Source organism: Podarcis vaucheri, assembly GCF_965113315.1.
Source record: "Podarcis vaucheri genome assembly, chromosome: 11".
NCBI classification, from domain to species: domain Eukaryota; kingdom Metazoa; phylum Chordata; class Lepidosauria; order Squamata; family Lacertidae; genus Podarcis; species Podarcis vaucheri.
Genome location: NC_138749.1, coordinates 27,676,119 through 27,688,337, shown reverse-complemented (window position 1 = coordinate 27,688,337; position 12,219 = coordinate 27,676,119). Strand labels below are relative to the sequence as shown.

At 42.1% G+C, this 12,219-nt stretch overlaps 1 protein-coding gene across 11 annotated transcripts in view; it reads right to left on the bottom strand.

Annotated features, from left to right (window-relative positions):
- Positions 1 to 12,219, bottom strand: part of MAST4 (microtubule associated serine/threonine kinase family member 4) — a gene marked incomplete at its 5' end in the record, with an annotated part of 211,650 nt that overhangs the window by 10,977 nt on the left and 188,454 nt on the right. For 10 of the 11 annotated variants that reach the window (XM_082191834.1, XM_082191837.1, XM_082191839.1 and 7 more), the window contains 5 exons: positions 3,696 to 3,818; positions 4,264 to 4,493; positions 5,163 to 5,363; positions 7,203 to 7,435; positions 7,718 to 7,845. In XM_082191834.1, the coding sequence (XP_082047960.1) occupies positions 3,696 to 3,818; positions 4,264 to 4,493; positions 5,163 to 5,363; positions 7,203 to 7,435; positions 7,718 to 7,845 (915 nt within the window). The remainder of the gene's footprint in view (positions 1 to 3,695; positions 3,819 to 4,263; positions 4,494 to 5,162; positions 5,364 to 7,202; positions 7,436 to 7,717; positions 7,846 to 12,219) is intronic. The other variant, XM_082191838.1, reaches the window with a different exon arrangement.

The window sequence follows — 12,219 nt, the reverse complement described above, 5'->3', positions numbered from 1 at the left end:
ATGAAAGGCCAAAATTGCTTGCATTCACCCCTGAGCTATATGCCACTTTTTAAATGAGTCAAATCAGGGTCCATTGAACAGTATAGTCTGGCTTTGTGGCTTGAGTTTCAATTGTTACAATTTAAAGATGTGGATTCACTTGTCAGCTTGATTTTTCAGGGCTTACCACATTTACCAGGGAGGCACTGTTCAAGCTGAGTTTAAAGGTATAGGGACCCCTGAGCATAAGTCCACTTGTGGACAACTCTAGAGTTGCGCACTCATCTCATTTTACTGGCCGAGGGAGCCAGCGTTTGTCCGCAGACAGCTTCCGGGTCATGTGGACAGCATGACTAAGCCGCTTCTGGCGAACCAGAGCAGTGCCCGGAAACGCCATTTACCTTCCCACTGGAGTGGTACCTATTTATCTACTTGCACTTTGACGTGCTTTTGAACTGCTAGGTGGACAGGAGCAGGGACCGAGCAACGGGAGCTCACCCTGTTGCGGGAATTTGAATCGCCAACCTTCTGATCAGCAAGCCCTAGGCTCAGTGGTTTAGACCACAGTGCAACCCGCATTCCTTCAAGCTGAGTTTAGGAGGTTATAAATGCTTTGTTAGCAAAGAATGTAGTTCTAGCCACCTTGAAGGAAGTGGTTGTAAGACCACTTCTGAAATAAGTCTCCTTAGACCGCAAAGGATTTTATCAACACCTGGCTGGTTTCTAATGTTAGGCAAAGTGCTGGAATATAATAATAATAATAATTTATTATTTATACCCCGCCCATCTGGCTGAGTTTCCCCAGCCACTCTGGGCGGCTCCCAATCAGTGTTAAAAACACTGTGGTTCTGGGTCACCTCCAAGCACAGTCAAATCAAACTGATTATCTAGATCCATGTCAATCTGGATTCTAGCCCAAATCTGGAAGTGAAACTACTTGATGGATGACCAGTACAAAGAAACTGACAGAAGGAAAGCAAGTGTATGTTATATATGAAGAACCCTGCCTATAAGCTTAGAATCCAAGCAGTGGCAGACCCAAATATGCTGTTGTGCTTTCTGGGTAATATAGACTATACACTAGTAAGACAGCAGGACATATTCACTTATTTGGAGACCAGAGAGTTAAAATTAAAATCTCACTCCCATGTGGGTAGGGGGGAGAGAATTAGTCACATGCTCAAGTATGTATGTAGGCCCGTTCTCTTTCACCACCTGCTGGATTGATGCTGCATCTGAGTAAACTATTTGCTGCAAGCAACTAAGACAATTACTGAAAAGAATGGCTATCAAAGTTGTACATGGTGACAAAACTGGAGAGGCCAGGTCCGCATACTACCCTTTAAAATAAAAAAAAATAAAAAACCCTCAGTGAATTTGTTGCAGCATGCCTTGAATCACCTAGCCTTTCTAAATGACAAAAACAGAGTTATATACAGGGTGCACTTGATAGAAACATGGAAAGGACTAGAGTGCAATTGAAAGGGCCAGCTGCTGAACACCCGCTTTAATACAGTAGTGACATTTGTTAGCCCTTATCAGAAAGACTGAATGAGGATGAAATAGGATTACACAGTTCAAAGAATTGATAATTGCAAGAAGTGCTTCATTTTATATCATTACACTTGTGCTATTTTTCTATTCATTGACTTGGGAATGCATCTTCACCTACACTGCATGTCCCATCTCTGTGTGGGGAGCATTCAGGCTTCAGCTTTATTATGTTTAAGTGGTTCTATTAATCCGTAGGCTTTTAGCAATTTTCCACTTGACTAGCCAAATATATGTGGTTCAAAACCACCACTAAAGGAGGGTTGTGATAACTGAGTTATTTATAGGTTCTGAGAGCTCCTCCAGCTTCAAATAAGAGATGAATATGAAAGACATACCAAATATTGCAGTGGAATTCTTTGATGCCTTTATGCTCCATTTAAAATTACAGCCAGCTAACACAAAAATATGTTTATAAATTACTTAAATGCTAGGTTGCCTTAAATTTAGATTCATGATTTTAAGTGCCGCTGGGATATAGGATATGATAAGGTTGTGTTCAAAATATTCCAATGGGGATCTGGTCTGCACCGAACCTGTGGCTGCATCTTATTGCTCTCACTGTAGTCAACTTGGTGAGCCCTGGATAAATCAGCTTTAAGGCTGGATCTGCTCTCGACCCATTCCAGTCCGGCTTCCGCGCTGGTCATGGGACTGAGACGGCTCTGGTCGCCCTAACAGATGATCTCCGCAGGCAGCTGGATCGAGGCGGGTCGGGGCTGCTGATTCTTCTAGACCTGTCAGCAGCCTTCGACATGGTCGATCACGAACTCCTGGACCGCCGCCTTGCCGACGTGGGGATCCAGGGCACAGTCCTTCAATGGCTGCGCTCGTTTCTCTCCAGTCGGGGACAGAGGGTGGCGCTTGGGGGGGAATTGTCATCGCGCCACTCCTTGGTGTGTGGAGTGCCTCAGGGTGCGATTCTCTCCCCGATGCTTTTTAACATCTTTATGCGCCCCCTCGCCCAGCTTGTCCGGAGTTTTGGGCTGGGTTGCCATCAGTATGCCGATGACACCCAACTCTATCTGTTGATGGATGGCCATCCTGACTCGGCCCCAGATACACTGACCAGATGTCTGGAAGCTGTGGCTGGATGGTTACGTGGGAGCCGGTTGAAGTTAAATCCTTCGAAGACAGAGGTCCTCTGGCTGGGGCGGGAAGATATGGGATCAGGGGGGCAACTCCCGTCTCTTGCGGGGGTGCAATTAGTGCCAGCATCATCCGTGAAGAGTTTGGGTGTAATCTTCGATACCTCCCTCTCTATGGAGGCGCAGATTACAGCTATAACATAGGCGGCATTTTTTCATCTCCGCCAAGCTAAGCAGTTGGCTCCTTATCTCTCTCGCCCTGACCTAGCCACTGTGATCCATGCGACGGTCACCTCCAGACTGGATTATTGTAACTCGCTCTACGTGGGGCTGCCCTTGAGACTGACCCAGAAACTCCAGCGGGTGCAGAATGCCGCGGCGAGACTCCTCACGGGGTCTTCGCTGCGAGATCATATCCATCCGGTGCTGTACCAGCTGCACTGGCTCCCGGTGGAGTACAGGATCAGGTTTAAGGTGCTGGTTTTAACCTTTAAAGCCCTATACGGCCTAGGACCCTCGCACCTACGGGACCGCCTCTCCTGGTATGTCCCACAGAGAAATTTACGATCTGCAAATAAAAACACCCTAAAGATCCCAGGCCTCAGAGAGGTTAGGCTGGCCTCAACTAGAGCCAGGGCCTTCTCGGCCGCGGCTCCAATCTGGTGGAACGCTCTGTCACAAGAGACTAGGGCCCTGCAGGACCTGACATCCTTCCGCAGGGCCTGCAAGACAGAGCTGTTCCACCAGGCCTTTTGTCAGGGTGCAGCCTGACCCCCTCCTCTGGCAATCTGCACAAAATTTTGCTTGATGGTTGCCATTAATTTGATTTTAATTTGATTTAATTAATTTTATAATGAATGTTTTAGAATGTTGTTAGCCGCCCTGAGCCCAGCTTCGGCTGGGGAGGGCGGGATATAAATAAAATGTATTATTATTATTATTATTATTATTATAAGCACAAGTTGCTAATAGCTACTAAGTTTCAGCCTCCAGGAGGAAAGGCATCTATTGAATGAATGGTATGCACCAGGTTTCTTGTACAAAACTTTAAAAAATATAAATAAATAAATACTGTACCTTTAATAACAGTTCTATGACTTCAGTATGAACAAGGCCATGCACTGGTTCTCCGTTGATATGTGTGATGAGGTCACCAGCTTTCAATCCAGCATGATAAGCCGAACTTCCTTCTTCAACATTCTAGAAAGCAAAGAGAGGTATTTCTGAACCAGAAATCTTATTGGAATTATATGATTTTGTCTAAGTTAAGGATAATGTAAATTGAGTGTGTAATGGGCAGGTGCAAAAAAAAAAAAAAAGAATTTCGTTTTGGTGTCCAGGTAAGATGGAAAATGGAACTTGAAAATGGATTAGAGAAGCCAATGGATGTTGGGGTAAGCAAATCAAGTGGCTCAGCTGCAAGCAGCAGACTGTGATGCAATTAACTTTTTTGGATATGGACATATATCTGAGTTAAGAGAGCACTTAACAGATGCACAGAAAATTCTAAAATTGGTCTAGGTCTAGAATGGCATATAATGAACATACTGCCCTCTACAAGGCGACCCAGATAGCTTGTTAGAATGCCAGCATGTTGGGCCATTTTCATCGGATGTAGACTTGAAACAACAAACATAAGCCTTACCCAGACAATATGCTGTACTGTGTAGATGTCGCTATCACCCACATACACTCTGATTGCGCGGATAGTAAATCCATACTTCTTGCCTGAAGTGTGAATTATGACAGGCTGATGAGGACTTGCAGAAGCAGCTGAAGAATCACGGCTAGGCGAAGAATCTCTAGAAGACGACGGATCTGAAGACACGGAATGGGGGGACATTGGACTTCCCAAAGGGGACACACCAAATATATCTGGAACAAATGGTCCTCTATATAAGTTTACATTCTGAATTTATGTTCATACATCCTACATATGTAGACTAGAAAACTAAGCAGATGCTTAAAAAAATAATTCTCTCCCCCGCAAATCTAGATAAATTTCCAAAACATTTACAATACAGTGGTGCCTTGGTTTACAAACTTAATCTGTTCTGGAAGTCCATTCTTAAACCAAAGCGTTCTTAAACCAAGGTGTGCTTTCCCATAGCAGTGGGGGACTCAATTTACAATAGAACACACTCAACAGGAAGTGAAACATGTTCTTATTCCAAGGTAAAGTTCACAAACCAAAACACCTACTTCCAGGTTTGCAGCGTTCTTAATCTAAGTTGTTCATAAACTAAGCTGTTCTTAAACCAAGGTACCACTGTATGTATATTTTGCTGGGTTGGAATTTTTATAAACTGAATGAATGATCTAAAGGTGCATTTACATTAAAATTTCCTGTTCTTTTTCCATGGAGATCCCTACATATACAAATTATTATTCTCCTATTTACACACAAAAAAAATTTAATTATTTTAAAAATAAGACTTCAAATTAAATAGCAAAGCTGCACTAATATCGCATTGCATGAAGAGGAAAGGGGTATATACAAGCATATACAAGCATCAATTTAATAGTTATAATCATAATCTCTACCTCCTGGAATCATAAGGGATAGAGCACTGGCCGAGAGGGACTTTGTGACTTTTCCAGAGATTTTCTTTTTCTCTGTTGTTTCTAATCGCTGACGAGCCATATGAGATGCTTGTTCATTGGAAGGCTTTGAGGAATTATCAGTGCTGTCCACACACTCACTTCTTCCATTTATCTGATCCAAGTGCTCTGAAAAACTTCCAACTGCACAAAAGAAAAGACCCATCAAACTGAAGGAAGGAACAAACCAAGAGGTTGGGGCAGAATCAAACAACACTGTAAAACAATCTCATTTCTAGAAGCATATGCATACACTAAAATGTTATGCCCACTATTGACTTAATTGTTAGCCATGTCTAGGGATCAGGAGTGAGCCAAAACAATGGTCTCCTTCCCCTTCCATGCACTAAACTCCCCATATTTGTGGAAATCTACAACTTTAGATTTTGAATAAATATACTTGATAAGGAAAGGAGTGAACAGCTAAGATGTCCTGCACAATTTATACTGTCATGTATGTGGTTATGCAAGACTTATACAACTAAAAATATAATAATTTAACAATGAACAAAATGTATCCTACTCTTTTATGTGAAGTGTCTATTCCTAGGTTAGGTGATTTATGCTGTCATCGGTGACAATTGTAGCTGATGAATCAATGATCCATAAATATTTTTTTATAAGCAAAAAATTGATCACTAGGCAAATGAGATAGCCTGCACTGACAATGGCCATGTTCGCACATCATACTTACCAAATCATGCCTTAACATAAACATGCTAGCTCCTGAAGAGGAGATTGCATCCAATGTGCTCCTTTCAAGAGGTTTTGGCTCAATGTGGCACCTAAGCCAAGGTTTGGCTTAGCATGCTTAAGGTCTATCTTTCTTGCCAACAAGCTGGAGCCAAGGTTTGTTCTATAGGCTGAAGTTTCTGAAATATCATTACTGCAGTGTGCTATAGATGGGGATGCCTTTGAAGATGGTTCAGAAACTGCAGCTGGTGCAGAATTCAGCAGCCAGGTTGCTTCCTGGAGCAAGATGTTCTGAGCACATAACACCAACCTTAGCCCAACAGCACTGGCTTCCAATTAATTTCCAGGCTTAATTAAAATGCTAGATTTGAGCTATAAAGCCTTATGTGGCTCAGGAACCCAATACAGTGGTACCTCTGGTTAAGAACTTAATTTGTTCTGGAGGTCCACTCTTAACCAGAAACTGTTCTTAACCTGAGGTACCACTTTAGCTAATGGGGCCTCCCGCTGCCGCCGCCACGCAATTTCTGTTCTCATCCTGAAGCAAAGTTCTTAACCTGAGGTACTATTTCTCGGTTAGCGGAGTCTGTAACCTGAAGTGTCTGTAACCTGAAACAACTGTAACCTGAGGTACCACTGTACTTCAAGAACTGCCACTCCTGACATAAACTGGTCCAGTCTCTGCGATTGTCATCTGAAGCTCTTTTCTGAGTGCCCCCTCCACTGAAGGTCCCGAGGGTGGCAACATGAAAATGGGCCTCTTCAGTGGTGGTTCCCTACTTGAGGAATGGTCTCCCAAAGGAAACTTCCCTGACACCATCTTTGTCTAGTTGTAAGTGTGATGCAAAAACTTTCATTTTTACCTGTGCTATTGACACTTAATTTGAAAAGTTTTTAAGTATTTGTGGCCTCTTTTGATGGGGCAGGAGTCTAGACCTTTATTTTATTTGTTTGTCTTTTAATGTTTTATTGTGTTTATTGTAAATAGTCTTAGTATTTCAATTATGTCTGTAAGACACTGAGTCATGTCTATGAGTGAAGCAATTAATTAATGATACAGTGCCCATGAAAGTCACTGCCACCCATGTATGTTGTTCATTAAAAGAAAAATCCCCAATGTTCCATTACCCATATAGATTATGCATTTTGTGTCGCATGTAGTTTGGCCCTAAAACTGAAGACATAATTTTGATCTTGGAATTTAGGAAGGAGAAGGTCAGATGAAATGTCTAACATTATACAAAAGAGATGAACAAAACATACATGCTGTAGAAAATACTTCCATCTTACCTGACAGAGTGGAGCTACTGATTGTGCTTGCTGGAGTTGTTACCTCCACTTCATCTAAAACAATTTCCTCACTAACAAATGCAACCTTTTCTTGGTCTTTGCAGGATCCAACAGAACGTGGTGATTCTTCTTCATCTCCTTCAGCTGATACTGACAATTTTGGAAGTAACCCTGAACTGTGACGTTGCCTAGAACTTTCAGTACCAGAAGACAAAGATGTAGATAGTTGCTGCCTACATTTAAAATGATATTTACACAATATAATTAAATAGGTGAACACAAATCAAAACCAGAAAAACACAAAATTTTGCAATGTTGCATTAACAGTAAAATTAATCAAACACAATGGTGTTAAGAGAGAACCAATGCCTTACTGTACATATCTCATGTTATGTTTGGTCTCTGGCATATCATTATAGTTTGGCCTAATCTGCTTCATAGGATTATTGTGAAGTTACTTTATGATAACTCTACATACTCTATTGGCAGGGGACAAATATGAAATAAATACTTACATTTCAGAATATTCTGAGCTCCAGCTTAAAGATTCTGCAGATGTTAGTACTACGTTCTTTGTTCTTTCTGTTGTATCTTCCTTCTCTGCAGTTTGATTTCGAGTTCCTCGATCTATACTGCTAAAAACCTGTGCATGGGGGAAAAAGAAATGATAGCTAACAGTTGTTTGTATCTAAAAGAACTTCAGAAAAATACATATCATGCAGAGCTCTGCATGCTCTAAATACTTATAGGCAGTATCCTGGAGTTTTAAAGGACTTCAGTAGATGAAGTTCTTAAAATGATTTTCAATTCTACTCTCCTTGGTATCTTTGCTAAGCAACAGGGTAGCTAATGGCATCTTTTCTGTCATGAATTCATCTCATTTCTTCTTCACCTTTGACTTTATGTACTATGGACATGCATGCTAAACCTATAGATGCTTCAGGATTTTTATATCATAGGATCAGTGCATATCACAAATACTTCTTAACCATAAAGTCACTGAAAAAACGAAAACAAAAATATCAGCAAGTCATATAATGGCCATCACTCAGGAATGCAAAGTGGTAGGGAGAGTGAGTTGAAATTGACTGTGAAGATGAGAATAAATTACTTGACTAAATGATTTAGAGATTTGGCGGGGGGGGGGGTGGCCATAAAAAAGCCAGTTGTTTATCTGACAACCTGCATATTGAGCTTGTTTGCAATGAAAAAAGTTGAGCTTTTAAGATATCAGTATCATACTATTCTTGTAGTATCCTATCTTACAAATGCACAGAAGCCATCCACAAAGAGAAGATTTAAATGCTTCTTGCTGTTTGAGAATTGGATTCCTGCTGCCAAGTCATGACAAAGGTTTAACATCACTAGATGGAAAGCAAGACCTTCTCTTGCTTTTCCCGCTTGCCCATTCTTAAATTGCCTCTACAGATGAATGGGGATTATGGATTTCTACAGATAGGGAAGCATATAACTATGCACAAGAGGAACAGAAACTTTAAAATCCCTTGCATTTAATCATATTCTGCAAAAAGCATTTGGAAATGGTATACAGTCACCCACCGAGTTTATTTATTTACACATATAGCCCATCACATCACAGGGGTTTAGAGAAGGTACTGTAACAGCAGACGAACTATAAAAAGCATACATATTTTAAGATGTTAAAACTGCTCCTGCCCCTCCCTTAAAAACAACAACAACAGTGTACTCAGGGTGGACAAAATTACAGTGAGGGGGGAAAGTATTTGATCCCCTGCTAAATTTGCCCTTTTGCCCTCTGACGAAGAAATGACCAGTCCATAATTTTAATGGTAGGTTTATTGTAGCTGTGAGAGACAGAATAACAACAGGAAAACCCCCAGAAACCCAGAAGACGAAAGTCAGAGATTGAAGTGCATTATAATGAGTGAAATCAGTATTTGATCCCCTCTCAACCAGCCAGATGTCAGGCTACCTGGTATCTTCACTGTATGTAACAAGCTGAGATTAAAAGCGCCTGCTGTAAGGGAGAGGTCTTACCTGTAATCCCAGCTCGTTACAGTACCTGTACAAAAGACACCTGTTGACAGAAGCAATCAATCCAGCAGATTCCAAAGTAGCCACCATGACCAAGACCAAAGAGCTGTCCAAGGATGTCAGGGACAAGATTGTAGATCTGTACAAGGCTGGACTGGGCTACAGAACTATTGCCAAGCAGCTTGGTGAGAAGGTGACAACAGTTGGTGCAATAATTCGCAGATGGAAGAAACACAAAATAACTGTCAACCTCCCTCGGTCTGGGGCTCCATGCAAGATCTCATCTCATGGAGTTGCAATGATCAGGAGAATGGTGGTGAAGCAGCCCAGAACTACATGGTGGGAACTTGTCAATGATCTCAGGGCAGCTGGGAACATTTGTTGTTTAGTCGTGTCCGACTCTTCGTGACCCCATGGACCAGAGCACGCCAGGCACTCCTGTCTTCCACTGCCTCCCGCAGTTTGGTCAGACTCATGTTTGTAGCTTTGAGAACACTGTCCAACCATCTCGTCCTCTGTTGTCCCCTTCTCCTTGTGCCCTCCATCTTTCCCAGCATCAGGGTCTTTTCCAGGGAGTCTTCTCTTCTCATGAGGTGGCCAAAGTATTGGAGCCTCAGCTTCAGGATCTGTCCTTCCAGTGAGCACTCAGGGCTGATTTCCTTAAGAATGGAGAGGTTTGATCTTCTTGCAGTCCATGGGACTCTCAAGAGTCTCCTCCAGCACCATAACTCAAAAGCATCAATTCTTCGGCGATGAGCCTTCTTTATGGTCCAGCTCTCACTTCCATACATCACTACTGGGAAGACCATGGCTTTAACTATACGGACCTTTGTTGGCAAGGTGATGTCTCTGCTTTTTAAGATGCTGTCTAGTTTGCCATTGCCTTTCTCCCAAGGAGCAGGCGTCTTTTAATTTCGTGACTGCTGTCACCATCTGCAGTGATCATGGAGCCCAAGAAAGTAAAATCTCTCACTGCCTCCATTTCTTCCCCTTCTATTTGCCAGGAGGTGATGGGACCAGTGGCCATGATCTTCGTTTTTTTGATGTTGAGCTTCAGACCATATTTTGCGCTCTCCTCTTTCACCCTCATTAAAAGGTTCTTTAATTCCTCCTCACTTTCTGCCATCAAGGTTGTGTCATCTGCATATCTGAGGTTGTTGATATTTCTTCCGGCGATCTTAATTCCGGCTTGGGATTCATCCAGCCCAGCCTTTCGCATGATGAATTCTGCATATAAGTTAAATAAGCAGGGAGACAGTATACAACCTTGCTGTACTCCTTTCCCAATTTTGAACCAATCAACCTCCCTCGGTCTGGGGCTCCATGCAAGATCTCATCTCGTTCTAACTGTAGCTTCTTGTCCCACATAGAGATTTATCAGGAGACAGATGAGGTGATCAGGCACTCCCATTTCTTTAAGAAATTGCCATAGTTTGCTGTGGTCGACACAGTCAAAGGCTTTTGCATAGTCAATGAAGCAGAAGTAGATGTCTTTCTGAAACTCTCTACCTTTCTCCATAATCCAGCGCATGTTTGCAATTTGGTCCCTGGTTCCTCTGCCTCTTCTAAATCCAGCTTGCACTTCTGGGAGTTCTCGGTCCACATACTGCTTAAGCCTGCCTTGTAGAATTTTAAGCATAACCTTGCTAGCGTGTGAAATGAGTGCAATTGTGCGGTAGTTGGAGCATTCTTTGGCACTTCCCTTCTTTGGGACTGGGATGTAGACTGATCTTCTCCAATCCTCTGGCCACTGCTGAGTTTTCCAAATTTGCTGGCATATTGAGTGTAGCACCTTAACAGCATCATCTTTTAAAATTTTAAATAGTTCAGCTGGAATATCATCACTTCCACTGGCCTTGTTATTAGCAATGCTTTCTAAGGCCCATTTGACTTCACTCTCCAGGATGTCTGGCTCAAGGTCAGCAACCACACTACCTGGGGTATACGAGACATCCTTTTCTTTCTGGTATAGTTCCTCTGTGTATTCTTGCCACCTCTTCTTGGTGTCTTCTGCTTCTGTTAGGTCCTTTCCACTTTTGTCTCTTATTATGGAAATCTTTGTACGAAATGTTCCTTTCATATCTCCAATTTTCTTGAACAGATCTCTGGTTTTTCCCATTCTATTGTTTTCCTCTATTTCTTTGCATTGCTCGTTTAAGAAGGCCTTCTTGTCTCTCCTTGCTATTCTTTGGAAATCTGCATTCAGTTTCCTGTATCTTTCACTATTTCCCTTGCATTTTGCTTGCCTTCTCTCCCCCGCTATTTGTAAGGCCTCATTGGATAGCCACTTTGCTTTCTTGCATTTCCTTTTCATTGGGATGGTTTTAGTTGCTGCCTCTTGTATAATGTTACGAGCCTCCATCCATAGTTCTTCAGGCACTCTGTCCACCAAATCTAAATCCTTAAACCTGTTCCTCACTTCCACTGTGTATTCATAAGGGATTTGACTTAGATTGTATCTTACCGGCCCAGTGGTTTTTCCTACTTTCTTCAGTTTAAGCTTGAATTTTGCTATAAGAAGCTGATGATCTGAGCCACAGTCAGCTCCAGGTCTTGTTTTTGCTGACTGTATAGAGCTTCTCCATCTTTGGCTGCAGAGAATATAATCAATCTGATTTCGATGCTGCCCATCTGGTGATGTCTATGTATCGAGTCGTCTCTTGTGTTGTTGGAAAAGAGTGTTTGTGATGACCAGCTTGTTCTCTTGGCAGAACTCCTTTGCCCTGCTTCATTTTGAACTCCAAGGCCAAACTTGCCAGTTGTTCCTTTTATCTCTTGACTCCCTACTTTAGCATTCCAATCCCCTATAATGAGAAGAACATCCTTCTTTGGTGTCATTTCTATAAGGTGTTGTAAGTCTTCATAGAATTGGTCAATTTCAGTTTCTTCAGCACCAGTGGTTCGTGCATAAACCTGGATTACTATGATGTTAAAAGGTCTGCCTTGGATTCGTATCGAGATCATTCTATCATTTTTGAGATTGCATCCCAGTACAGCTTTC